This window comes from Ostrinia furnacalis, unplaced genomic scaffold (assembly GCF_004193835.3).
Source record: "Ostrinia furnacalis isolate ACB-3 unplaced genomic scaffold, ASM419383v2 OfSCF2810, whole genome shotgun sequence".
NCBI lineage: Eukaryota > Metazoa > Arthropoda > Insecta > Lepidoptera > Crambidae > Ostrinia > Ostrinia furnacalis.
Window position 1 is genome coordinate 510,876 of NW_021133049.1, and position 24,870 is coordinate 535,745.

Sequence of the window (24,870 nt, forward strand, 5' to 3'; positions counted from 1 at the left end):
ATGCATTTATTGTCATACTAGAAATTATTGAATTTCGATTAGATAATATTGATAAAATCATTCCATGTGCAAACAAAACATTTTTCTGCTGTACATTCATGAATTTGTTCCTAAAGACATAGCTCTGTGATATTTAAAGTGATTTAAATATTCAAAAAGATCTGATAGGTAGAAAGTAAAATTTAAATAGAACGTATAAATATTATTTGCTGGATGTAATAAAACATTTCAACCGATTTTTATGGTGTTAAAAGCTATGGTTAAAAGTGATCAATAAATATTTAATTTTATTTCAGAGAAATAGAATTTATTACTAAAACAAGTAATTGCATTGCAGACCCATAACAAAGTACCTAAACGAAGACGGGCAAAAACTCGAAATAAAATTCATATTAAAATTCAACACAGTTAGCACTTTGTACGCTGTATGAATTCTTAATAAATAAATAAATAGTTTTATAATAAATAGTCTATAATTTACATAATAATGCATCTCGATGTGATGCGTTTTTCCGGCATTTTTCATCTATACATAATCTACACATCTAACTACCTACAGTATTTAGGGTATCTACTAGATGCCCTAAATAACTAGTTTAGACAAATTTTGCAAACTAATCTTTATAGGTTTTATCACTGCAAATGTTGGCCAGGGTCACGCTTCAAGAAGATTGTAGATTTTGACAAAATAAATTTTAGTTCATTTCTGTGATAGATACTTGGCAACACGTTTGCTATGAAGTAGAGCTAATGGACTGTATTGTAAATAAATACCGGTTATGTAATACCGTTCTAAATAACAACAGTGTTAACGCACTCATGGTTTATTTATTCTTTTCACATACATCTCTGAGACGGAGACCTGTTTGACTGGGTTTAAGTTTAAGTCATTCAACTAGAAAAAGGATTAGGTATTATTTAGCATCGGAGTGTTAAGTTTTTATCTTATTTGTGCAGATTTAGCAACATTGTTGCATGTTTGTATGAATGTCAGTGCTATTAGTTTACCTGTGTCGGTGGGATTATTAATTATTAATAATGTTGTGGACGATAACGATATACGCGAAGCAAATCCTCATTGCGCTTGTCGGTAAGTTTTCAATTGTTTTTTTATATTTTTTTAATCCACGTTATTTTTAATTATCTCATACTTACTGGCCACTATTTGTTTTTTGAGGGAAGCTATGCTGCCTATATTACCTATTTGATTTGTTTTGTAATCGCAACCGTACCTACTTATGCCTTAGAAGTCCGTTAATACTGAAAAAAGGTCCCCACTTTTTTGAAACTTTTCTTTATTGTTAGTGCTTTGTGTGCCAGATTCTTATTCTTAAATTAATATTAAAACTTTCAAAAGTTGTGGAAGACCTGTCATAAGAAATACAGCACATCATTTTCATAAAAATACAGTAGGTACCATAGCGTGCTTGTGGCCTGTTCCCTTGGCTGTCTCTATGTCATCTAATTCATCATTATCATTTCCGCCATAGGACGTCCACTGCTGAACATAGGCCTCCCCCAATGATTTCCATAGTGAACGGCTAGTAGCGGCCTGCATCCAGCGCCTTCCTGCTACCTTTATGAGGTCGTCGGACGTCCTATGCGCTCGGTCCTCTAATTAAACCCTACTAAATGTTACTAAACCTTTTTTGTCACCTCTCATTCGCTTTGCAATAAAAGTCGAACCTTAACTTTGAACTCCTCCTATGTTCTTCTGATTAATTTCGTTGTGGGTCCAATGACAGGTTTAACTTTCCCCGGAACAAACTTGACCTTCTCTGGTTGGGTTTTTATTGGCGGTCAAGCTGTAGATCCTGACTACACAGGAGTTACAGCGGTGGGAACGAGAGGTGGATATAGTCACGTTTAAAAAACACGATATTAATCGGTAGCTTTTTGACAGTGTGATATCCCTTTTCAGCATGTTTGGGCCAGATAATGTTCGGGTACGCAGCAGGCTGGCCATCACCAGTCATCTCCAAGCTAAATGACCCTGAGCAGTTCCCCCAAACACCGAGTCTATCACAGACGAACTGGATCGTTTCTATACTTTTAATTGGGAGCTTTGTAGGTTTGTATAGCAAATTGTTTAGGACTTAAAACTATACATCGTTTCATCTACGAAGACGTGCCCCACCAATTTTTGGTTAAGGGAACCGCGGGGTGCGGGAAGTTTGATTGTAGTGTGCGTGTGCACTCATAGATCATTATTATCAAACATTAGCGGAAGAATGGTGGGACGAGTCTTCGTGGATGAAACGATCTTTACGGATGTCCTTTGTCCAACAGTGGACGACATTTAGCGGAACAACTTTAGTGGAAACAAGTCAAGATTTGCGCTCACCACTCGCTGCCACTGCACATTGTCGATATTGACAGAATGTCTTTAAAAGTACGTTTCTTGAGCTTGGCATTTGGCAGACTGGCACCGAAAATATCAATTATGGGTACTTTTGAGTGGACTTTTATATTGGTGGCTTGTGCCCGTATTCAAAACAATATTTTGAGGTCTCAAAGTGCGCATGGACGCACAGGGTGACACACGAACCAATCACAAAGCTCCATTCAACGCTGTGCGTTCGATTTCCTGCTTCATTTAAGCAAGCATCGTTTGTGAATGAAAACTTTTATACAAAGTGACAGATTTTTCGTGATGACTCCATTATATCATTTTGTTAAATATTTGAAAATCAATGGAATTCCTTCCTGAAAAGTAGGTTTAATACACTGACAATTGTTTTTATTATTCCAGGCACAGTTGTATCAGGCCCTCTGTCCAATGTGGTGGGTCGGAAGCCGTGCCTCATCATGGGAGCGGCGACAGGGGTGGTATCGTTCCTCTTACTGGCGCTGATCAAGAATCCAGGGGCTGTGATCGCCTTTAGATTCATATTGGGCGCTGGCATCAGTGTGGTGTTCGGAATCAACTTGGTGTATATTGGGGAGATCGCGTAAGTGATGATTTAAGGATTTTTCACACTGGATACGTTTTGCGGTTTCGGTCTGGTCAAAATGAACGCAGCCCGCATCATGTATGAACAACATTGTCGGTCTCTATACATTTTGTAATGATCTGACAGTGCGGGCGCGAGCATTTGACCTGACCGCAGACCGCAGAACGAATCCAATAAGATAAAATACTTTAAAATTTAATAATTTACTGGTCTAGTGGTAAGACCACCTGCTTCGGACCCAGAGATCCCGGGTTCGAATCCCAGTGATGAAAATTTCTGCTAGTTTCGGTTGGTTAGGGCTTGATTTAAATCCACCTAGCTACTACCATCTTAAAATTGTAATAGCAACAATGTTACGGCAGTTGGAGGCAGGCAAGAAAGTTCTCCTCTGTTATTGAAGATTTCTGGTGAAGATCGCTTCCACCTTCACTCTGATCATCACTTCATCAAATGAGATGCAGGCCAAGAGCTTCCCCGTTGTGAATGTAAAACACTGAAATTCCCTGATATTTCTTAGTTTTTTTTATGCGTAACATAATATGGCAGGTATTTGACCGCAATCGCACCTCGTGTTATGTGAGATACAGTCTAAGATGGTACATATCTGCCCTGTAATAAGTGCCTAATCAAATTGCCTTGAAAAGGGCCGGACTATGGAGTTCGGGAAATACAGCAATTAAACACTCATTAATTCTCCATTTCCAGGGCAACAGAAGTCCGGGGCATGCTGCTAGGATGCACAGGGATATTCAACAGCCTGGGTTTCTTATTAGTCTACTCTGTGGGCACCTATGTCTCTTACGAGATGGTCAACTACATAGGAATGATCGTGGGAGCTGTTTTTATATGCGGTATATTTTTTATGCCAGAGACACCTATATTCCATATTATAAAGGGTAAGTTTCATGGCACGCCTTTAAATGTATTCCATATTATCACGCCGTGTGGTGACGGCAGAGTACAATACATTTGTCACCAACCCCTACTCTTCCCGCGGGTGTCGTAAGAGGCGACTTAGGGACCACACATCAACCAGAGAACGGGCAGCAGCGCTCTCTGAAAAACATCAATCTTATAAACTGCGATCTCCAATCCGCCTGCAAAGCGTGGGGATTGGCAAAACCCTCCACTTTACTGGAGGAGGCTCATAGTCCAGCAGTGGACTGTAAAGGGCTGTTGATGATGAAGTTTCATGGTTGTCTTATGTTCTTTGCATCAATGTAGCTATAGATCGTTTCATCCACGAAGACGCGCCCCACCATTCTTCCGCTAATGTTTTAGTATTATCACAGTAGATAAATCAAACAGTACGGAAGCTTCATACAAACGCTCGAAATCAGACTCACGCACACAGACGCACGCTTTACACGAGCTCTAAGCGAACCTCGCAGTCCATCCGTCGCGGGTGTCACGGGTGTCGCGCGCAAGTCGCGCGCGTTGTGTTTTTAATTTAACTAGCTGACCCGGCGAACTTTGTTCCGCCTTAATGGCAATAAATAAGCAGACTTTTTTTAAATTTCGAACGGGATACAAAGTATCCTATGTCCTTCTCCTGGCTCTAAACTACCTCCCTGACAATTTTCAGCTAAATCGGTTCAGCCGTTCTTGAGTTATAAGTGGTGTAACTAACACGACTTTCTTTTATTAAGTATAATATAGATAATAATTGTATTGCATGCGCTGTCCGCTGTATTTTTAAAAACATGCCACGAGTGTATTGCGTTTAATGAAAGGTGAAAATAGTTTGATATTACTTTTAAAATAAAATGCTTAATTAATTACGTAATTACGCTTCTTAACAAATCTGTTCTATTTGATAAGTAATTTGATTCGATTTTGATTTGCTAGTTTATATGTTACTTCTTATACCTAAGTAACAAAAAATAAAGACATCGTATTATGTTGAATTGTTGAACGTTTTTTTTATTACCTTACACATTTTTTTTTAAACTAAGTACTGTTAATGGAGAAAAATCTAAAACGTTAAAAAACGGTATCGTTATAGCCAATGAGCTGAATGTCTAGTCACTCTAAAAACTTCAGATAAAGGGACGCACTCCGCGCGACAACCCTCACACTCAATTGAAGTGTAGGTATTTAACTCGCCGAAAAGGGCCTAGTTTCCGTACTGCTTTAGCTCATAAATATATACTGTGGTATTATCGGTTCACGCTAAATCATCCATGAGTGCACGCGCACACTACAATAATGACGCTCGGATTGCTCGGATCAAACTCCCCGCGCTTCCCTTGACCAAAAATTGGTGAGGCGCGTCTTCGTGGATGAAACGATTTATACTTACTGACAGTGTCACAATAAATCTGAACACTCTGGCAATATTAATAATACCTACGAGTAGTTACCCATTAATTCTTACTGCCAGAAAGAAGTCTTAGCAATATTTAGAGGGTTGCCACAAAAAATCGATTTTTGTAAGTCATACTACAGGTCATACAAAGAGCTAAATAAAGTCTGGCCAGATTATGACAAAGCATTTGTTATTATTATTATTTTGACTATCGGTACAGTGATTTACCTAAATCATTCGATTTAGAATATTTAATTCATTCTTATAAATCTCTTAGTTAATTCTTTCTGATATCGGTAATATAAAAAGTTATTCCGACCGTTAATACTTAGTATATTGCCAACTATCTTATCATAATCGCACAATAATCTTTTAATAGCCTACTCAACGACAAATCGCAATGCTATGGCGCACCCATTATGACCCAACAATCCAATCAAGCCTGGATAAAATTGGTTAATCAATGAAAACTGTTGGTTTCTTTACAACTACTTACGTAACTTGTCCGTTATCCGTTACTAGGTAATTGTAACTTATGTTTAGTTCAATTTGTTTATAGGTATGTAGATCGTTTCATCCACGAAGACGCGCCCCACCATTCTTCCGCTAATGTTTGAGTGTTATCGGTATACGCTAAATTATCCATGAGTGCACACGCACACTACAATAATGACGCTCAGATTGCTTGGATCAAACTCCCCGCGCCCCGCGTTTACGTCGACCAAAAATTGGTGGGACGTCTTCGTGGATGAAACGATCTACCTATATCAATAAAATCCATGCGAATGAAGTATAGTCTGGTCCATAAGCACGTAGAATTTTGTCCAATGACCTCAAGCTACCCAATTACCCATCCTTATCGCTCGCGCGTAACTATGTTGCTGTCGCGCTCGCACACTCACTGCGGGCGCCCGTCGCACAGTCGCGACAGCAATATAATTACGCGCGAGCGATAAGGATGGCTAGCTTGGGTTCATTGGACAAAATTCTACGTGCTCACAGACCGGGCTTTAGCTGGAAAAGCTCACATTTTCATTTGCGTTTCAGACAGGGAAGATGATGCCAGATCAACATTTCTGGCTCTAAACAGGAAAGAAGATGCGGAGAAAATATCAGAAATGAAAATGGAATTAGAAGAGAACAGAAAGTCGAACCCATGGAAGACGCTGCTCCAAGTGAAGTGCAACAGAAAGGCGCTTATCTTAACGTCTTTTCTGTACCTTTTGCAGCAGACGGCTGGTGTCAGCGCTATGTTGACTTACACTACATTGATCTTCGAAATTGCAGGTACCTACAGTATTTTTAATAACCTAAGTATCAATTTTTTTTTGGACTATTCCCACCTCTCGTTCTCACCGCTGCAACTCCTGTGTAGCCAGGATCTAAAGCTTGACCACTAATAAAAACCCAACCATTAAAAGTCAAGTTTGTCCCGGGGGAAAGTTAAACTGTCATTGGACCCGCAACAAAATTAATCAGAAGAATATTTTATGAGGAGTTCGAAGTTAAGGTTCGACTTCCCTCTATTGCAAAGCGGATGACAGGTAATATACAAAGGTTTAGTAACCTTCATGAAAATATATGCACCACGGACAACAAACATCAATATATCATAGGTCCCCTTAACCTATCTTATGAGCTATTAGCTACCTGCCACCTGCCTGCTAAGTATCTTTTGTAAAGCATGCAGTAGTGAAATATCAGCCAAACCAGACTATGCAACAAAGTACCTATTCGAGATAGGTATCGTTTTTTTTATTCACAACGAATAAGCTCAGAGGCCTACATCTCACTTAATGGTCAGGCCAAAGCTAGCTTCACCCGGAATCCTCAACCACTGAGAAACTGATGGCTATCTTACCTCAATCTGCCTGAACACAATAATGGTGTTAACATTATTTTTATGGCGACAGACTTAGGATGTTGGTAACTAGTGTAGACAGGTTTCCCTCCCACTAGGTGGATCAACGATCTGCTGAAACTTGCGGGCAGCCCCTGGATACGGTCACGCTACCCATAGAACTAGTCGTTGTGGGTATCCTTAGTGGCATTTTTCCAGCAGTGGACTTTTTCTGGTTGAAACCAATAACTAAAGAACCTATTTGAAACTGTTCCAGGGTCATCAATCACTCCGTACATAGCCACGATCATCGTGGGAGCAGTCAACGTGATGTCAGGGTGCATAACGCCGTTGTTCGTAGAGAGGTTTGGAAGACGACCGCTGCTGCTTACCTCTACGTTTGTATGCGGGCTGGCCTTGGTAAGTGATTCAAGAAAAAAGCAATTTTTATAGAGATAATTTTTATGGGAATGTGTTAATAAGAGCTACCGTATGCGACCACTAGTTGGCATCACTGAAGAGTGTACAGATTAAAGCCTTGATCACACGTACCGAGTAAACGGGCGAGACAGTAAAATGTTTACTCGGTCGAGACAGTTGGGTGAGCGAGTCACATACTCGAGCGCTCGGCCGAGCACTCGGCGTAATGTTCATACACACCGAATACTCAGCCGAGAGCACTGTCTCCCGTTAATCAAGGCATGAGTGACAGGACTTTACTCTATCTACAGTAAGTAGGTACGAGTATGCACTATAAATATATAAGTATGCACTATAAAAAGAATATGCGCCTAGNGGGCGCCTAGAGCCCCACAAAGGCCATTATAGGCAGGACAAGGATGGGTAAAGTAACTCTTGATTTATATAACGAATTAGATTCTTCGTATGAGTATGAATCACGAGTATGTGACCCTCACTCGTGTTCCTTGTACATTAGTAATATTAAGCATAGTCATAATATTTTCTATGTATTTACCCTATGAATAAAGTCGCATGCAAAAAAAAAAAAATCATACAAGATTGGCTAAAAAAATAAAACCTATGACGAAACAGAAAACCTACTACAGATTGTAACTTAATTTAGATCAAGGTAAAAATCATGCTTAGTAGTTAAGAATAGAAATGTATTTATATTTAGTTACACACTGTTATTGTGATAATGTTTAGTATGCACTAACCTACTTTTAATAAAATACCTAAGACACAGGCAAACAATTTTGCTTAGTTTAGGTATTAATAATTTTACCTTCGCACACTAACCTTAATTTAAGTAAGTGAATTCAAATGTATCTAGGCTAAGTTTTATTAAGTAATAAATTTATTCTTATAAAACAAATTCGATTTCCTGTCTGTGCCTATGAACGAGTATGCTTAGATCTTTAAAAATACGCAACGGATTTTGATGCAGTTTTTTTTTAATATATAAAGTGATTCAAGAGGAAGATTTTAGGTACATTATACCTGTAGCAGTTGTAGCTTGATGAAGATCAAAGAAAAACGGTTTATAGGTTGAAACAAAGTATACTTAGATAAGTATACCTAAGTAATTGATTGTATCTACAATCAATTTCAGTAGGTACTCGTACTTTAATTGTTCGAACAGCATTAAAAAGCGATCTCTTCATAACAACCCGAAGACAGTACTAACTTCAAAAGCCACTTTACATCTAATTCAAATTCGTATTCAAAGGAACACTTCTTATTTAATACGCACTTAAATGACAAATTATCCGAATTAATAATGCCCTATGAAATAAACAATTGTTTTACTTAATTAACTACAAAACCTCTAAGTCTATGCAATTAGAACGAGCTCATAAATATTCTTAATATTCGAATATTCGAACAAATTACGTAAGTACAGACTGCTTTTATTAAATTTCTTAGCGTAATAAGTATGATTCTTCGAGGTAAGCTCTTTTGTTTGCTGTTACGTGAGATAAAAAATATGGCTGAAAACCTGTAACTACGGTTAATCAAAAACCTTTCATAAATGTACAAATGATTCAAAAATGATTGAGTTTCTTGCGCTGCTTCTTCTCAACACTGGCCCAATTATTGTCCCGAAGCAGTGGCAGGGTTAATACTGGGACGTGTAAAATTGTTTTTTAAAAGCCTACTTGCAAAAGTAAAATGAGTTAGGTACATGAGTTTTTTATAACACAATGAGGATCATCTACGATATCTAGGTTATATAATACAACGTAATAAAAATACCTTTGACATGAAATACAGATACAATAATCCTGACCTTTTTCAAAGGTGAAGATATCTTCTTTCACAAAATGTAGATTGTATTACTGTCTCAGACAGTCTAGAAATTCTTACAAAAGTACCTAACAACATTAGCGAGGGAAAAGAAAATAATTCTTACATAAAATCTCGAAAATAAGTTTTGTACAGGCATTGTTAAGATAAAACTTTTAACAATAAGGCGGGTGGAGTTTTTCAAATGATGCGTTTTTGTGAAAGTTGGCATAATACAATTTGCTTCGAAGGCAATAAATACACAATCATATTGTGGAACTTGCGGCTACAAAAGAAACGGCAGAGATTTAATAAGTTCTCTTAAAGGAACATAATGGGGGATAATGACTTTTTGTAGACGACATTATTAAAACATGTCTTTGTATATTATTAAGACTAACTGAACGATGGCTATGCCGAATTTTTCGAAAACAGGCCACATGGCTAGTGAAAAAATCAAATAACATACAAACGAAATGTGAACAAAGTATGTAATCTTTTAGTTACATCATTCCAAACACAAAGCTTATTTTAATATCCCGCTTTATTCATTCGGTAGTACTCGTAATATTAAAATTGTCGGTAGGTAGTGTGGCATCCTATGCTATGATTATGTGGCGTATCGGGACACTTGCGCGAAAGACACTAGCGCGAAAGACATTGGCGCGTAGACACTAGCGCGAATGACATTTACGCAAGTGTCCATGAGCGCAAACTTCGCGCAAATGACTTTTCGCGCTAGTGTCTTTGCGGAAATTCTTTCGCGCTCATGTCTTTTCACGCAAACGTCTATTCCCGCTCATGTCTTTTCGCGCAAGTGTCCATGCGCGCAAATGGCTTTACGCGCTAGTGTATTTGCGCAAATGGCTTTCGCTCTGGTGTCTTTCGCGCAAGTGTACCAGGACCATTATGTGGTATTCATTCAATATGCATTTCTCCACTATGCATCGGTTCTGCGACATCTGCTCATTTTAATTTTGTACATACTTAAATACAATGCTAAGTGCTTGCTCATTATCACCCACTAAGTGCTTGCTCATTAAGCCTTATTAATAATCAAAATCACTCCGTACTGAATCCAAATTGCAGTTGACGATACCTATGTCATATTCATACGTGCGGTAAAATAACTTCAGTGCAAAAATTTATCCGGGCTTAATAAATCTCTCGCATTCATGATAATATAAAGCTTTGAGAGCAACAAAACACAAAAATAACAGAACGAATAGCCGCTTAAAACGGTTGCCAAAAAACGTAATATTTCCGCCCGCGTACATCCAAAACAATTGCGAGCAATTTATAGTAGGCATTAATTAAAATTTTAATAAGATTTCACGGAAAGCGTTTACAACAAAGAAGAACATCTCACAATATGATGAAATAAGTCAACCAATAATTTCGTGCCGAAATGTGGCTAGCTGCTTTGTTTTAATAAAATTCAATTAAGCATTATTAGATTTGATCCGAGTTCTTAAAAACAAGTCCGTTTTGTCTTGTTAATTTCTGCGTATTTAGTAAATCAGGATAAAATATCTAACTAGATTAACTTTGTTACACCATCTCATTTAGTTTTAATGTTGTTTGACTATTATTTAATTATCGTTTTAATTATTTGACAATTGTACACATTGACATTAATAATTTAGATTATATTATGTATTGTATAACTTGTTGGCGTTAAAAACATCTGACTCTGATAACAAACAAAATAACCTAACTTTTTTTAACGACTAACACGGTAACTATAAAATGCATTTTAAATTTCTGACATGAAATGAATCAACCAGATTAATATTTTTAGTTTCAAACCGTTTGCTTAATTGCTGCCCGCTTTTTTAGGGTTTTCATCAGCGCGTTCAAAGGAACTCAAGTAAAAGAGCTAAGGGGCCGTCCATAAATTACGTCATCNATGGTCGAATACATAATCGAATAAATTGATTAAGTACTATTAGAGGCCGGTAGAAGATATTCTATTCTCATAAATAAAATACCGGATACTTACTTTCACATAGCTATTGCCTCATTTTAAATACAGTTCATCACTTAGTACAAAAGCGCGCGGAGAAAATTACTTTATCAAATAGAACACATAAATTGTTAAAAAGCGTAATTACGTAATTTAAAAAGAACTATTACTAAATCAGATGTAAACACTTTATTTAAAAAGTAATATTTAATCATTTTTACAATTCAGAATTATTACGAAGTTTAAAAAATGAAAGTTCTGGTTTTGAAGATGCCGAGTTCAAGCAGCCGTATACTACGCAATACACTCGTGGCATGTTTTTAAAAATATAGCGGATAGTGCATGCAATAAAATTATTATTAAAAACACAACGCGCGCGACACTCGCGACGGATGGACTGCGAGGTTCGCTTAGAGCTCGTGTAAAGCGTGCGTCTGTGTGCGTGAGTCTGATTTCGAGCGTTTGTATGAAGCTTCCGTACTGTTTGATTTATCTACTGTGTTGTAAGCGTTGTCAACCTTGAAGTCTAATTCAAATAAAATATAGGAGACTATCTGATAGGACTACAAATAAATGGTCTGTTTACGTCAGAAAGGTCAAATAGTTGTAAAATGTTAAAAACTATGAATGCCACTGGCTTTTGTCTGGACAGTCAAATTGTTCGCTAGCCTTCGCAAGCCTTTCACTGCGGCAAACTCATTTCATTAGCTCAATCTAATGGAAAATTCTTAAAAAATCATTACATTGAAGTACATAGAGCGTCAGTAAGGCCCGGTTTCCACCAATGCTGAGAGAAGATGTATTTGAAATTTAATAATAACCAATCAGATTTCCGATTCGAAGTTGAGCTGATAACGAACTCTGATTGGTTATTCAAACACATCTCCTCTCCTCTCGATTTTGGTGGAAATCGGGCCTTTGACATTTTAAAGGTTACAGTTACAGTTAAAGATGTAGGAATAAAAAACACTAATACTCGTACTATGGCAGCATTTCATGGCGCCTTTAGGTAATAGGTATAACCAACTGCTGTTTCCACACGGTGACGTAAGGTCACCTTGGCAGGGGCCCAAGTCGCCGCACGTGAGTTTATATTCGTCTGCTGGAAAGTCTGCTTTTTTCTAACGCACAGACACGGGCTCCAGCCGTCTCGTGAACTGAATACGATGTAATATGTCTAGGGTGAACGTTTTTTTAGATAAGTATAAAATTGCAAACTAACAGACTCCTGAAAAATCCGTTCTCATAAAACAAAATCTTTTTAATATGGGGTATTCATTTCACTCTTAGATTGGGGATATAGGTAACACAAATTAAACACACCAAACTTCTCTTTATTGGGTCCTTTCCAAAATATGAGGTTTCAGCTTTTTAGCAACATTACCTGTGGTAGGTGATGATGAATACATGAGCCATATAAGACGATTATGGGGTCTCATAAAGTATGACATAGGAGATGTTGTGCCCACACACTGAAAGTCGTTAAATGCCCTTTCTTAGTATAGCTTGACATGTAATAACAGTCACTATGAAAAAGCATGTCAATAAAAATTGTGTAAATTGTGTCGGAGAGCATTATAGGTATCCGTCAAGAAAGATCAAGATGTAAAGCTTAAGAGTCAGACAAAGGGTTTTAAAGAGTTTGATGTATAGGAATTTATCTAGCCAAAGTAAACATTTAAATTGAGTGATTTACATTAATATATGGCCGGAAAGCACACCCTTTTTCACTTTGATTGATGTAAAGTCGCCTGCAGTTAATTCACATGTCAAATTGATGTATGAAACCAACAAATCAAAGGAAATCGTTTGAGCACGCTTTGTGAGGATAATTGCCTAGTTATTTTACAACTTGAGCCATCGTTATAACAAGTCGTGAAACTAATGCATAGATATATCTCCATCGGTTCGGTAACTAATATCATAGTAAAGATAGAGGAAAAAATAATATTTACTATACTACACATGGGATCGTGCATGTACAAAATTCAACAACCACTGCACGAATTTTAAAGATCTTCAGTAGAATCTAGTGGACAATGTTCACAAATTTTCTTAGTGTACCTTAAGTATTTAAAGATCCATTATGGGAAGTCGTCATTTTGTAGTAGGTCGATCTGAATTCCAACTCTAATAGGAATTAATCTCTTTTAGGCTATTTCTGTATTTTAATTGGATGTGTAATGCTTTAAAAATACGCAGTATCGCAAAATCTAAGTGGACATAGTAGAAATATAGGCACTTACCGTGTTCATATTTTTTACTATGTCATCGTAGCAGAACACATTTAACCTTGCGATTCGGCATGTTTTTTACTTCCACCGAGGAAGCCAAAACTTGCACGGCAACGTATTTTGATGACAGGTACCTCTTTTGATTATCATTTACATCGTTTGATTCTGCATAATACCTTATTTACAAGGTAAGTAAGAACCTAAGTAGTATAAAATATCTGGACCTTTTAAAGATAGGTCCAATAATTTGGATCATTTTGAAGGTACTATAAGTAGAGTATAACCTACCATTTAACTTATATTATTTACCTAGGAATTTATCTGCTAGAATTTGGTTACATATTCTAATCTCATAAAAACAGTCATAAGTGGATAAAATATCTTAAAATTAACAATAACATCAACGTCTCTTAAAACTATAAACTAGACCCATATCATTGGATGAACTCGTGTTATACATTCGCTGAAAATAATAATAATAGACCAGGTAATTTCAGAGTGTATTTGTGTGTAAGAATATATTAGAAGCCTTCTAAAATGAGGACAAGGAGGCAAGTCTTTGGTATCGCCAGTTAATTTAAAAGTACAATTAGGGAAGTAATTTAATTAAGCCAACTAGTAGTGTTCATTCAGCTGTAAATTGTTTTCCAAAGAATTTGAATTTTATATGCCTTGAGAACCGTCTTTTTTATGTACTTTACGATATTTGTTCACATGAAATCACAATAAAGGTGCACAAAAATGAACCCAATGTCCATAATGTTATTTATTATCTCACAAGCTCTTACAAATAGTTATAAAGATACAATTTAAACAATACGTTACACAGACAGACAATGAATGTTACGTGTGAAACATAAAATAAGGACGCTGCGATTTTATGATACTATAAAATAGACATAATAACTCAGTAACGACACTGCATAGTGATAATGTCAACTTGTCTAAATTCCTGCTCATTTTATTTAAATTAAATAAATATTAGATGCTGGTGGTATTTCCGGTCTGTCTATGTACATAGCACGCAGAACTGACAGCCGATGGGGCAGCAAGGTTCTGGAGTGGAGGCCGCGTACCGGAAAACGCAGTGTGGGACGTCCACCCACAAGGTGGACCGACGACATTGTAAAGGTAGCAGGAAAGCGCTGGACGCAGTCCGCTACCAACCGGGTAACATGGAAAGCATTGGGGGAGGCCTATGTTCAGCAGTGGACGTCCTATGGCTGAGATGATGTTGATGAATGATGATCTATGTACATAGATGTAAACACTAGAGCCTCAAAGATGGCAAGCCATCGTATTCGTATCGCCACAACAATCCACACTGCTGACGACCACGACCCTCTTTCAAGAATGATATCGACTGAGAAGAAGAACAGAGTCTCAAAACTTAAAGCTTTCTGTCTTATACTTTATTTTTTCCATAAATACAATAGCTGAGTTATGTGAGACTTCTATAATATGTGCCTTAATCAGAAACAGCTATCTGTTGAAATTCAAACTGTTTATTGTGAAATCACAGTTTAACATAAATTCGGTCATAATTCTTTCTAGGAATGATCAGCTGTTACAACGTATCTTCTCCTTACTTAGAAACCGTTAAGCGCATCCTCTCTGTGTAAACACTTGTCATACAAATAATATGATTCGGATATTCTTATCTCATCACGACACACGACATAACAGTGTGAATGCCTTTAGAATAACAGTTATCCGACTACCGACCTGCAAGCCATCGAATGTCGTGACTCACACATTCTCGCTTAACTGGAAATGTATGATGATTGCCCGCTCAATACGTGTGAATTAAAAAATTATGTATACTTTGCACATTCTCGAAAAAGTTTTCAAAACAGCTGGGTGATCTTGATGGGCTGACTAAGGCTAAATAAATAATTTGGAAAGGCCTGAAACCTGTTCAACCCGTAAGATTCGCCCCAAATGAACCTATTCGCCATATTTCTAGGCAAAGGGGCGAAAGATTAGGGGCGAACGAATCCTAGACCTTGAAAAATGTCATCATGGAAACAACTAAAAATAATTCTGAAACGAGATGAGTAACAGATGTTTCATTTATTATGTCACTGTCTGCATTCGTGATACAGCAGCGTAATTTATCATGAATCCGGCTGACATACTAAATACTAGCAGCAGATAGTTTTTATGGAAAAATTCTGTGTTTGATAAGTATTGATGACAATATGTCGTCGATACCGATAATGAGCACGCGAAATGATTGCTTAAGGAGCTGATTTGGTTACAAGGGAAAAGTTACAAGTATAAAGGTTTTAAATCATCAGTATCGTCATTATTTCAGTCACAGGACGTCCACTGCTGAACATAGGCCTCCCCCAATGATTTCCACATCGCCCGGTTGGTAGCGGCCTGCATCCAGCGCCTTCCTGCCACCTTTATGAGATCGTCGATCCACCTTGTGGAAACCTTGTAAATCAATTATTAAGAACTCAACTTGATGACACGTTCACGTGTAACCACATGATAATGTAATGGAGTAGTCACCTGTATAATCCATATTGTGTTTGGATATGTAATGTACATAAACATTGACCGCTAAAGCCTTCTAACCTTGACTTTGATTCACGTAACTGTACACCATTAAAACTGGCTTTAAAAAGATAATTTACCAAATGGAACTACTGTATTTGACCATCAATACTTCCCGTTACACCATTTTACATATTGAATGAAACAGTTAAAGTTACTACACGAAATAAGCCTGATTTGTAAGCAAAAATACAAGTCTCTACAAATTAGAGTCTTTAGGCCTAGGCTTTGAACGGTTGAGATTTTGAAACATCAGAATCCTTTTCTAAGTTACTGAATAAACTCATTCAGCAATTTAGGGTTGTTTTTAAAAATCTATACATGGTATCATTTTAAACATAAAATAGAACTCTTATCAACACATAGTTGCAGCAAACAACAAAAGAAACAAATAAGTACACATAATAAGTACAGTTTGCCTGAATCATAACAATGTCCCGAGCAAATAAAATGAAATAAGAACAATGCATAGTGGACGCGGACATGTGATTTGTGACTCAGCGTCATCGGTTAGATATCCAAGCCAGTCCAGTATAATCCACATTTTGTTAAAGTAGGTATCATTGTCGACCCATCAATGTCATGTCAATTTATTACTGTACTGATAATAATATCATTCCTTATCATCCTAGCTACTTTTATTAAACTAGTCAATTTACTTTTAACTGAAGTTTTACAAGTGACGTTATCTTGCGAATTTATAACTTATCCAAAGAATTTAGACACACAAAATGTTATCGTTTATCATCAATAAATACCCTTGGCGTAATCTTGGGCATTACGCAGATTTCTGAGAAAATCTGAAGTGAATTCGAGATACCTTTCGAGATAGAATCTGTGAGATCATATTTATCATTCATCAATTCATCGTAATTCCAAATTTCAATATCCAGCCAATTGTTATTGTTTTGACGGCACTCATATTGAACTCGCAATCGAGTTATATCGAGCTCACCCAACAGATAAGTATTTTATCTGATTCACTATACGTAGCTACGACCTAAATAGAGACGAGGGCTCGTAATCTTCACACTCTCACGGAAGTGTTCCAAGTGCGATAAATGACATAATAAAAGGACAGCATTACAATTAATTGTAACCGCATTGTTATCGTAAATGAAAATAGAATGGGCGCAGTCTTCACAAGTATAGATATTGTTCGTGGCGTCACAATGCCGGCTACGGTGTGATAGCGTATTAATAACCATACATGGAACCGAGACAACTCTCGAGGCATTGTGATATTTGTGATGGAAACTAAGCGTAAAATAAACAGATTACACACAAATGCGACTCGTGTACCGTGGCTATTTTCTACGTGGATTTCGCCAATGCGTTCGACACTGTACCCAACTGGATTGGAAAACAGTTGAGCACGCGTTCGACGAATTCATCAACTCCATACCTGACCAAACCAAGGTCAATGGAAACTTTTATACTTTGTCAGACTATAATAGAACAGTTTCATTCAACACATTCGATTGGAAACGCCGAACAATTTGTTATTTGAATACCAATGCTACACGAATGAATAACACGAGTAAACTGAAAAGTATACACAAAAATTAAAATTATATTAATATCTAAGACACTCGTACCAAGACGCTGTTAGAAACTTTCTAAAGAAAGTTGCGACGTATATTCGTAACTCACAACTTTTTCTGGTATACTACAGGTTAAGGACTATCACAGGGGTCATGAATAGGTCCACAATTATATTTATACTTCGTACTATTTAAAAACTGAAAGAGAGGAAAGGAAAAAGTGTGAGCACGAAAAAGACCGAATATTTCAGCATTTACAATGTTTGCACCTAAGTCCATTATCTATTCTTGAAGTCCAAGTTACCTCACACGCACATTTGTTTAATAGATTAACATAATAATTGCAGTACGGAAGTGAAGTGTTAGTAAGCCAAGTGAAAGTGTGTTATTTTGATAATAATATAAATTCCCATGTGCTCTGGACAGAAGTGAAAGAAGTTAATGTTGTTGACTTGTTTCAGCTCTGCCTTAGAGGCCCGGGTGCTCATCCACACGCCAATCATCCACATACAACATATACCAGTACCCGCCACAGCTACCGAACCAACTACAGAAATAATACAATGTACACTACTAACCAAGGCAGGAATTCCAAGGATTCTTGCTTATCCCGTAAACTAGGAATAAATCAAGCAGTTTAGCTAAATTTACAAGTTAATTAAATTATAAATAAGATAAGGAATTTAAAAATTTTCTTTAGTAGGGGCACATTTCTTAAAAACTGGGGTTCAAAATCTTATTTATCGTTATGGGACTCGATGATGACAGTTAATCTTCATGCAATTTTCATTTGATCTTTATTAATTTCTCAATCAAATATGTGATATCAATAAGTGACATAAAGATGTTACAACATTTTAGGGATTTCAAACTTGTTAGATTACTGTATTGAGTTTATCAAGGGGTTGCATTAAGTGCGTAAGTCGTATTTACTTAGAGATGTTCACATAGAGCTGAGGCAAGCATTAGGCTCTAAGCATTATCTACACCGTATGCTTCTGTCAATGTTAGCGTAGTGTGTGTGTTGTCAAATAGTAATCTGTCACACTATGTGAACATCTTGATCGATAGCACTTACGTCGGCTCGTGCGACATACTTTGGGAGTCATAATTCGCAAACATTTGACGTTCAATAAAAAGCAGAGCAGCCCGAGACGACAGAGTGCAATCGATTTTAACCTCACTGTGCCTGGACACAGAAACGGTAACTGCGTCCAGCTACAGTAGATCTGGACGTGGACCAGACTCGTGGGATCGGTGTCACTCTAGTGCCGTATGTACACACGCATACATACCCTAGTTGGACGTGTCCCATATGTTTGTTCGGGTCGTCGGATATCAGCGCGCGTGTCATCGACTCAGTGGTACTGGCACCACCCTCGTGCTATCGGACAAACATAAAATGTACAGACAAACTGCCCACGGACGCCCACGGAAAGCGGACCCCAAACAAACAATCACCGCACATGTCCCCAATGCCTGTTGTAGGAAAAGTAGCGCCAACGCGTCTCTGTGAAACAAACCCTCGTTCTACGCGTTCGGTGCTCTTACAACCTAGCTACACTACGGAACATTAAGCAACCTGTATTGTTAGTCGGTTTCTACTCCGTAATATTTGTGTTTCAATACATTGTGAAAGTTACATCAAATAACGAGTGACGTCTCTGATAGCTGGACGAATGTTGATCATATCGTGAGGCTAGACTAAGTATAACATGAACATAAAAATCATAATGCATGCATATGACAAAGTATACAGAAAGCATGACGGAATGAAAACGGAAAAATAAATACTGATAACGTCTACCACGCACGTTACGACCTGAAAAACCTTCCGCTACCTTCAATGGACTTCAAAAATAAATCATGTTCCGGATAACACTGTTAGTTAAAACTCACTCAGGCAGCAATTGGTTAGCACTCTCCACATGGGACTCAGAACTATCTCGAAGCCGACAGAACGTATCCGAAGGGTGTCTGCGGTGCTATTCTAAGCTCATTCCATCACACAAGAAGTCAAAGAGAGGTGTTATGTTGATGATATACTATAAACCGGCCGACTCCAATGCTTGCCTGAGTGGTGATCGGTAGACTCCCGTATCAGCGTCACAGTACAAGCGCTGCAAAAATAATATAGCTCTAGGACACGCTTTTACTTCCACGCTGTAAGAATTTGGAGCCCCCGGCCGAATGTGGTGGAAGTTGGGAGCGTAGAAGTAAAAGTAGGTCTGGGAGCGTTGAATGAAGGTGCATACCCCAGCTTGAGCGCTTGCCCGCCCGCCATGAGTCCCTCCTCCCCCAGCAGGGTGACCTGCTCCTCCTCGCGCGACGGGTCCGCCATCTTAGACACACGCCGGCAAGGTCAGTGGCGTCCAGGCCCAATGTCACATTCTACTCGCCCGTGAAATCTCAATTACTACCGTAAAAATACTAATGGCATGACAATTAACTATTATAACGTAACACTGGACCGGTTTGAAAAGAATCCCATTATTGTAACAGCTGGAATGTGACATTGGCCTCGTGACATTGCAATTAAACAACATAATAGGTACTGAATCAAAATATTCGACTATATTGAATCTTTTTGAAGCCCACGTTTTTATTTAGCAAGATTTCGATAAGGATAAGAAAATAGGATGAAAAACCACGACCATTAGGAATTATTTGACTGTTACAGTGATATACTTAAAGGATGTGAATATATTTTAGCAAAAATTCAATTAAATAATGACAATAGATATCTGTTAGGTATTTGTGTGCTTCCTACATCCTTGATGCATCCCTATCTTTGAATCGGATTGAGAAGCTAAAAACAAAAACAGTCAACATATGAAACACTGACCAAAATAAGGAAACAAATTAAAATAAATGATGAATAAAATTAACAATTTACAAGTAAAGTCTGATCGTGGAGCTATTTTTTCTACAACAGCAATGTTGACTTTACATTTGCAAAAACATTGTGCTTTTGCCATTCACTTAATATTTATTATATCATCCAAGTAAACAACTGATTTCACAAATTACGTTGATGAAGATGCCGCTTGTTTACATCGGAAGTCTAGAGTGTAATTGCCTAGACTGTGTAATTTACAGTTCAATACATCACAGTCAAGGAGATGCCAAAATTATGATATTTTACGTAGCTCATCAAACATTGCTACGTAAGTATATGACCGTCGGTAATTACTAGTTTTACGCTACATCACGAGGTCACCATTCGCCTGGTTATCTTATCAGCCGATATCGTTTGTAGCACTAGGCAACGACAATTAAAACGCGTAACAATATGCGGCATAATGGATCATCTGAACATGCTACACTGTTTTAATGTTAATCATGTGATTTGTGCCGTCATCATCGGCTATCGCTCCAACTCGTTTGAATAACAAAAAGTAATCGGCATTTGTAGAATTTTCCTCGTATTGTAAGATGGTTGTATGTGGTTATGTTGGCTTACCTCGTCGAAGAACACTTGCGTTTTCCTGAGGATGTGCTTAAGCTCGGTCAGCTCGAGGTAATTCCTCTTGAGGGCTTCTGCGTTTTGGTTCACTTCGCGAAGCTCATTTTCCAGCTTCTCAAAAGTGGCCTAGGAAAAATTTTGTTTCATTAGGAAAAACTATCGTAAAAAATTGTAAAAGGAAAGTAAAAATATTGAGTTCCCTTCATGTTCTGCATTGTGAGTGAAATCAGATTATCATACTGTTTACAAGAAAAAGAAAAAAGTTTCGGACAATGATTCGAGTTCACTCTGTAAGGTTAAAAGGGCAAAATTTTTTCCTTAAGTAATTGATGCCTAAAATAAAAGCTGTTCTGGAGTTCCCCAGAAACAGGATGATGCGTCATCATTGAACGTCAAGGACTTATTACAACAGACAATGCGAAAAGTTCATCTACTCTTAAGTTTTATTTAGCTAAGTCTGCTCAAGAGTAATGGTTGCGCAACAGGATCAATAACCTACTTCTAGGTCAACTAGCCGCTTCGACAGAGAAGTCTTATGTCGGACGGAATTTACTCCAAACGTAAATGTTTAGCTATACTTGGAGTTACTGCCTTTACCAAACTGAAGGAAGCGGACACTTGACATCAAAATCGTCCATCCAAAATTGCCCACAGTTTGCCAATTGAGGTGGTTTGCAGACACCAATCAATCAATCAATCAATCAATCAATCAATCAATCAAATTCGTTTATTTGTACCAATATATCAGAAATACACCTTGTTGTAAGGTTTCACAAAGGATTTAAAAAAATGGTCAAGCATTCCTAAAACATGTCGAAAGATGCAGCAAAACCCTCTCACCTCCAGATAGATTGAATTGTCCAAAGATTTATTAATATTATTATATTATAGATCATGTCCCTGGGTTGTGGCGCTTCGGGACACTCCCCCGGGATCTGGCGATCCCGTGCTAGACCATGGGGATGCCATCCCGGCGGATCTCCTTCTCCAGGTAGCGCAGCTTGCGTTCCATCTTGTCGCAAATGCCCTCATTGACGAACTTGCATTGGAACGCGTTCCCGTCTGTGTTGGGATAGATGTAGCAAAAGCCTTACCTCCAGATCGATCATCTCCCTCGGCTGCGGCGCCTCGGGACACTCCCCCGGGATCTCCAGCATGGGAATCCCGTCCCGGCGGATCTCTTTCTCCAGGTAGCGCAGCTTGCGTTCCATCTCGTCGCAAATGCCCTCATTGACGAACTTGCGTTGGAGCGCGTTCCCGTCTGTGTTGGGAAAGATGTAGCAAAAGCCTTACCTCCAGATCGATCATCTCCCTCGGCTGCGGCGCCTCGGGACACTCCCCCGGGATCTACTTCTCCAGGTAGCACAGCTTGCATTCCATCTCATCGCAGCGGCAGACTTCATAGACGAACTTGCGTTGGGACGCGTTCCCGTCTGGGTTGGGAAAGATGTAGCAAAAGCCTTACCTCCAGATCGATAATCTCCCTCGGCTGCGGCGCCTCGGGGCACTCCCCCGGGATCTACTTCTCCAGGTAGCACAGCTTGCATTCCATCCCATCGCAGCGGCAGACTTCATAAACGAACTTGCGTTGGGACGCGTTCCCGTCTGTGTTGGGAAAGATGCAGCAAAAGCCTTACCTCCAGGTCAATCATCTCCCTCGGCTGCGGCGCCTCGGGACATTCCCCCGGGATCTCCAGCATGGGAATCCCGTCCCGGCGGATCTCCTTTTCCAGGTAACGCAGCTTGCGCTCCATCTCGTCACAGCGGCGGACTTCATTGACGAACTTGCGTTGGAACGCGTTCACGTCTGGGTTTAGCTGGATGGGAAATTAGAATAAAATTAGTCAAGACTATTCCCACCAGAAGTCCTCAATCTAAAATAACTTAACCAGAGAAGGCAGAGTTCAGGGGAAAGTTAAACTAAGACCAGTCAGGGTATATCTTTGGTCTAAAGCTCTCTAAGAGTTGGACACTATATGAGATTAGCTAGAACTGTTCTCACCACTGGAAATCTTGGATAGTTAGGATCTACAGCACTACCTTCGTAAAAACTCAGCGAGTGAAAGACAAGTTTGTCCCAGGGGAAAGTAAAACTGTGATCAGTCAGGATCAGAGTATATCTTCAGTGTACTCCCTAAGTGTTGGACTATTTCCACCTTTCTTTCACACCACTGGAAATCCTGTGTAGCTATCTATAGCAGGGTTCGAGGATATACAGTGTGTCCGGGCTTGTAGTGATCAAACTTTAATGGCGTAATCTATAAACAATTTTATCGATGAAAATACTTCAAAGGACAATGACCAAAAGTGGTCCAAATGTCCACCACCAATGAGACCTATATTGGCTTATAGTCCTTTGAATAGAGATTAACTTTCAGTATGGGACGAAAAAAAAATAAGCTGTCAGTAAAAAGTTATGACTGTTTAAAAATTGTAGTAGTTTACGCGCTAATCTCAGGAACTACTGGTNAATAATTTTACTTTCGCACACTAACCTTAATTTAAGTAAGTGAATTCAAATGTATCTAGGCTAAGTTTTATTAAGTAATAAATTTATTCTTATTCTTATTCTTATTCTTATAAAGGTTCGGCCAAACCAACGCGATCAACCGGCGTGCAGCGATGGCGGTCAATGCATTTAGGTCTGGTCGCCATCGCTGCACGCCGGCTGATCGCGGTGTGATCGCGTTGGTTTGTCCGAACCCTAAAACCATAGTATTTTAAAGCATAGAAATCTAGTTACGCTATTTTAGAATACGATAAGCCCTCATTGACAAAATATGCTTTATGTAATTGAAATACATACCAGTACTCGTAGGCAAATTGTTCGAAAAACTATTAGGTTTCTCTTTAGGGCTTCAATATTAGAAAACGAAACAGTAGGATGGAAATTATACATAAGACTTAATTGAATTGAAATCGTTAATAATTATTGTTTTTCAGATGATCCTGTCAGTCTACATATACCTGTATAACATCGAAAACCCAGTGGCCCTCGACATCAGATGGCTGCCGTTACCAGTTTTTATCATATACTGCATATCAAATAGTTTTGGTAAGCTTCTTATGTCACTACTGGACATAGAGCTCCCTTATTAGAGACAATTTTGAGGCAAAAATATAGCCACATGCGCGTTTAATCAATACGCATTACACTAATCTATCACACCGATTTAAAAAGACAGTTAGCTCCTTTTATTTTTAATCACTAACTAATAATGTCTTATATCCTTATTCTTCATCATCATCAGGTCACTTAAGTTTCCACTGCAGGAGCATGACCACCTCTAACTCTAATTCACCAGAGGCTTAAAGAGACGATATAAATTGAGCAATTTCCTTTTCCAGGGTTCCTAGTGCTTCCAGGCGCGTTAGTAGGAGAGATGTTCCAACTCAACGTTCGTGGAGTAGGATCATCTATAGCCGTTTGCGTCTGCTGGCTCGCAGGGTTCAGCACAGTCACTGCGTTCGCCTACATCATAGCTGGAACAGGCACCCATGTAGCTTTTGCCATCTTCAGCGCATCTTGCGGCATAGCGTTCCTCTTCACGCTAATCTGCATACCAGAAACCAAAGGGAAGAGCCTTATTGAAGTCCAGAAAATGCTAAGTTAGGTTTAGATTGTAAAGGATTTATGAGATTATTTAATTTTCTTTTTACTGTGATGTGTAAATAAAGGGAACAACCACTTTTTTACTTGTTAGGATTTTGTTTTATTAATATTACCATAGAGTAAACATAACTCC

The 24,870-nt window shown here is 38.4% G+C and overlaps 2 protein-coding genes across 5 annotated transcripts; one reads left to right on the forward strand and one right to left on the reverse strand.

The window, feature by feature from the left end:
- The first annotated feature begins 63 nt into the window (after nucleotides 1-63).
- Nucleotides 64-24,827, forward strand: LOC114356464 (facilitated trehalose transporter Tret1-like). Of its 3 annotated transcripts, none has more exons than XM_028309673.1 (9): nucleotides 64-168; nucleotides 958-1,090; nucleotides 1,922-2,071; nucleotides 2,753-2,951; nucleotides 3,660-3,850; nucleotides 6,310-6,549; nucleotides 7,380-7,522; nucleotides 24,068-24,179; nucleotides 24,473-24,827. In XM_028309673.1, exons 2-9 carry the CDS (start codon nucleotides 1,039-1,041, stop codon nucleotides 24,736-24,738), a joined length of 1,353 nt encoding a protein of 450 aa, XP_028165474.1. In that variant the 5' UTR covers nucleotides 64-168; nucleotides 958-1,038; the 3' UTR covers nucleotides 24,739-24,827. The 3 variants fall into 3 exon arrangements, with proteins under 3 accessions (XP_028165474.1, XP_028165476.1, XP_028165475.1); XM_028309675.1 differs by having other exon boundaries at nucleotides 123-138; XM_028309674.1 differs by lacking the exon at nucleotides 64-168 and adding an exon at nucleotides 242-259.
- LOC114356467 (V-type proton ATPase 116 kDa subunit a-like) lies at nucleotides 14,744-22,965 on the reverse strand. Of its 2 annotated transcripts, XM_028309678.1 has the most exons (4): nucleotides 22,762-22,965; nucleotides 21,122-21,250; nucleotides 18,954-19,042; nucleotides 14,744-18,275 (listed from the first exon to the last, which is right to left on the reverse strand). In XM_028309678.1, the coding sequence occupies exons 1-4, from the start codon at nucleotides 22,876-22,878 to the stop codon at nucleotides 18,206-18,208; spliced, it is 405 nt and encodes a 134-aa protein (XP_028165479.1). In that variant the 5' UTR covers nucleotides 22,879-22,965; the 3' UTR covers nucleotides 14,744-18,205. The 2 variants fall into 2 exon arrangements, with proteins under 2 accessions (XP_028165479.1, XP_028165478.1); XM_028309677.1 differs by lacking the exons at nucleotides 14,744-18,275; nucleotides 18,954-19,042 and adding an exon at nucleotides 19,076-19,999 and having other exon boundaries at nucleotides 22,762-22,964.
- Nucleotides 24,828-24,870: the final 43 nt, after the last annotated feature.

Bases quoted from the DNA above. Each gene is read 5' to 3' on its own strand.
- LOC114356467 (XM_028309677.1), bottom strand. From the start codon at position 22,878: ATGGAGCGCAAGCTGCGTTACCTGGAAAAGGAGATCCGCCGGGACGGG. The intron at 21,251-22,761 runs GTAAGGCTTTTG...AATTTTTCCTAG, and splicing joins GGGAGATGATTGACCTGGAG to GCCACTTTTGAGAAGCTGGA. The intron at 20,000-21,121 runs GTAAGCCAACAT...CGTGTGTCTAAG, and splicing joins CGCAAGTGTTCTTCGACGAG to ATGGCGGACCCGTCGCGCGA.
- LOC114356464 (XM_028309673.1), top strand. From the start codon at position 1,039: ATGTTGTGGACGATAACGATATACGCGAAGCAAATCCTCATTGCGCTT. The intron at 2,952-3,659 runs GTAAGTGATGAT...CTCCATTTCCAG, and splicing joins GTGTATATTGGGGAGATCGC to GGCAACAGAAGTCCGGGGCA. The intron at 6,550-7,379 runs GTACCTACAGTA...AAACTGTTCCAG, and splicing joins ATTGATCTTCGAAATTGCAG to GGTCATCAATCACTCCGTAC.